We start from the raw sequence: 2262 nt of genomic DNA on the forward strand, positions 1-2262 counted from the left end.
AGCGCCTAAGAATGCATCTGTGGTGAGATCACTAACAACTTCCAAATGTACTGCCTTCGTGGAGAAGCAGCAAAACACTGCGATGTACGCTTTGCATGGTCTTTTGCCTCTAATTTTGTGGTGTATCCATATGGGACCACAGAAGTCCACACCTGCGTTGAAAAAAGGTCTTTGAGCTTGGACTCTGTCAGCTGGTAGATTGCCCATGATTTGTTTGAACATGTGTGGGCGTACTCGAGTGCATTGTACACAATGTTGCACAATGGATCGAGCCATAATCTTGCCTTTTATTGGCCAAAATCGCTGCCTGCCCTGGGCTAATAATGTTTGCGGTCCGCAGTGAAGTCCCTTCTCATGTAAATGTTTCATTATGAGCTTAGCTATTGGATCGTTATATGGCAGCAGCATGGGGTGTTTGGCATCGTAGGTAAGATGTGAGACGTCAATCGACCTCCAACCCTGATGACGCCACTATCGTCGATAAATGGAGAAAGTCCGTGGAGACTACTGCTTCCCTTCAGATCCCTTTTCTTTAAGAGTTGATGTCGTTCTTCATTGAAATCACTTAGCTGTATGGCTTTTATAATTATGAGTAATGACTCATCCAGTTCTAATGGTGTCAAATTGATGTCGTTGTGCTTGCTCTTATTACGTAACCCTTTGATGAATCTCAACACATAGCCAAGAATTCGTTGCAACCTTATGAATGAGTTTCCATGCCTTATCGTATAAATCATTTTGATTAGTTCATCATCATGTGAAATTGTAAGCACATGTACCTTCCTTTTGACTTCCGCTTGTATATGGTCGGATGTTATCAATTCCTGACGGAATGGTTGGGGCCAGCATTCTTGATTTCCATGAAGGAAAAGTGGCCCATAAAACCACATTGCATTCTTCTGAATGTAAATTGGATCTACACCTCTGGATAATAAATCAGCTGGGTTTTGTTTAGTATTGACATGCCTCCACTGTTCCTTTAGTGTTAATTGCTGAATCTTACTGATACGATGAGCAACGAAAGTTTGGAATGTTGATGGTTCTGAATTGATCCAATGCAATGTTATCTCAGAATCAGTCCACATATATATCGGATGATGTTCATATTCCAAATCCTTTCTTACCTTTACTACCAATTGTGCTCCTAGTAAAGCCGCACATAACTCAAGTCTTGGTATTGTCTGCGTTTTTAATGGAGCGACGCGTGATTTTGAACAAAGTAACTGAACTGAGATAGTTCGATCAGTCATTTCGGCTCTGATGTAAATGGCAGCTCCATAGGCCCTTTCGGAGGCATCAGTAAATACATGAATCTGAGTATTCCTTGGTTGTTTATGATGAAATATATGTCGTGGAATCTTCACATTGTTTATTTCACATAAGCTCTGACGAAAATGGGTCCATTGAGTATGCATTTCAGCAGGCAGAGCTTCATCCCACGAAAGTTTTAACTGCCACAATTTTTGAACAAATATTTTCGCCTTCACTACTACGGGAGCCATTAATCCAAGTGGATCAAAAATGTGCGCCAACTCAGAACTTACGGTCCTCTTTGTTATTTTGCTGTGTGTAGGTCCGTTAGTTTTTATTGAAAATTGATCAGATTTTGGTAGCCAGATAAGGCCTAGAGTTTTTACTGTCTTATGTGACTCACTGCTGACATCGAGATCCACTTCTTGATCTTCTGGAGCGAGTCCTTGAAGTAATTGGGAATTATTTGCGCACCACTTGCGAGGTTTGAAACCAGCTGTCGCCAATATTTTAATAAGTTGATCCTTTGTTGCAATTGCCTCCATGAGACTGTCTGAGCCACTTAAACCGTCATCGACATAAAAATCCTTGCTGAGTGTAGCGGAACCAAGCGGAAATTTAACGGCATGCTCTCTGGCCAGGGTTTGTAGACACTTAGTTGCCAGATACGGCGCTGCTCTTGTGCCATACGTTACCGTTTTTAATTTGTAATAGCACAAGTTTTCTTCTGGTGACTCTCGCTAGATAATGATTTGAAGATATTCATCTCGTGGATCAATTAGTATCTGCCGATACATCTTTTCAATATCTGTTGTAAAAACGAAGCGTGGTTTCCTGAAACGCAGTAAAATGGATGAGAGTTCGTTTTGCACGACTGGACCATTATGCATGATATCATTGAGTGAGACTCCGGTTGATGTTCTTGCAGATGCATCAAACACCACTCGAAGCTTTGTTGTAGTACTATCTGCCTTGATTACACAATGATGTGGCAAAATGTAATGTGGATGC

At 41.2% G+C, this 2262-nt stretch overlaps 1 protein-coding gene across 1 annotated transcript; it reads right to left on the reverse strand.

Moving 5' to 3' along the window:
• Positions 1–380: 380 nt before the first annotated feature.
• Positions 381–2141, reverse strand: LOC119666090. The gene is made up of 2 exons (XM_038075365.1): positions 2073–2141; positions 381–1991 (listed from the first exon to the last, which is right to left on the reverse strand). The coding sequence occupies exons 1-2, from the start codon at positions 2139–2141 to the stop codon at positions 381–383; spliced, it is 1680 nt and encodes a 559-aa protein (XP_037931293.1).
• Between the last annotated feature and the right edge of the window lie 121 nt (positions 2142–2262).

Source organism: Teleopsis dalmanni, chromosome 1, assembly GCF_002237135.1.
Source record: "Teleopsis dalmanni isolate 2A chromosome 1, ASM223713v2, whole genome shotgun sequence".
NCBI classification, from domain to species: domain Eukaryota; kingdom Metazoa; phylum Arthropoda; class Insecta; order Diptera; family Diopsidae; genus Teleopsis; species Teleopsis dalmanni.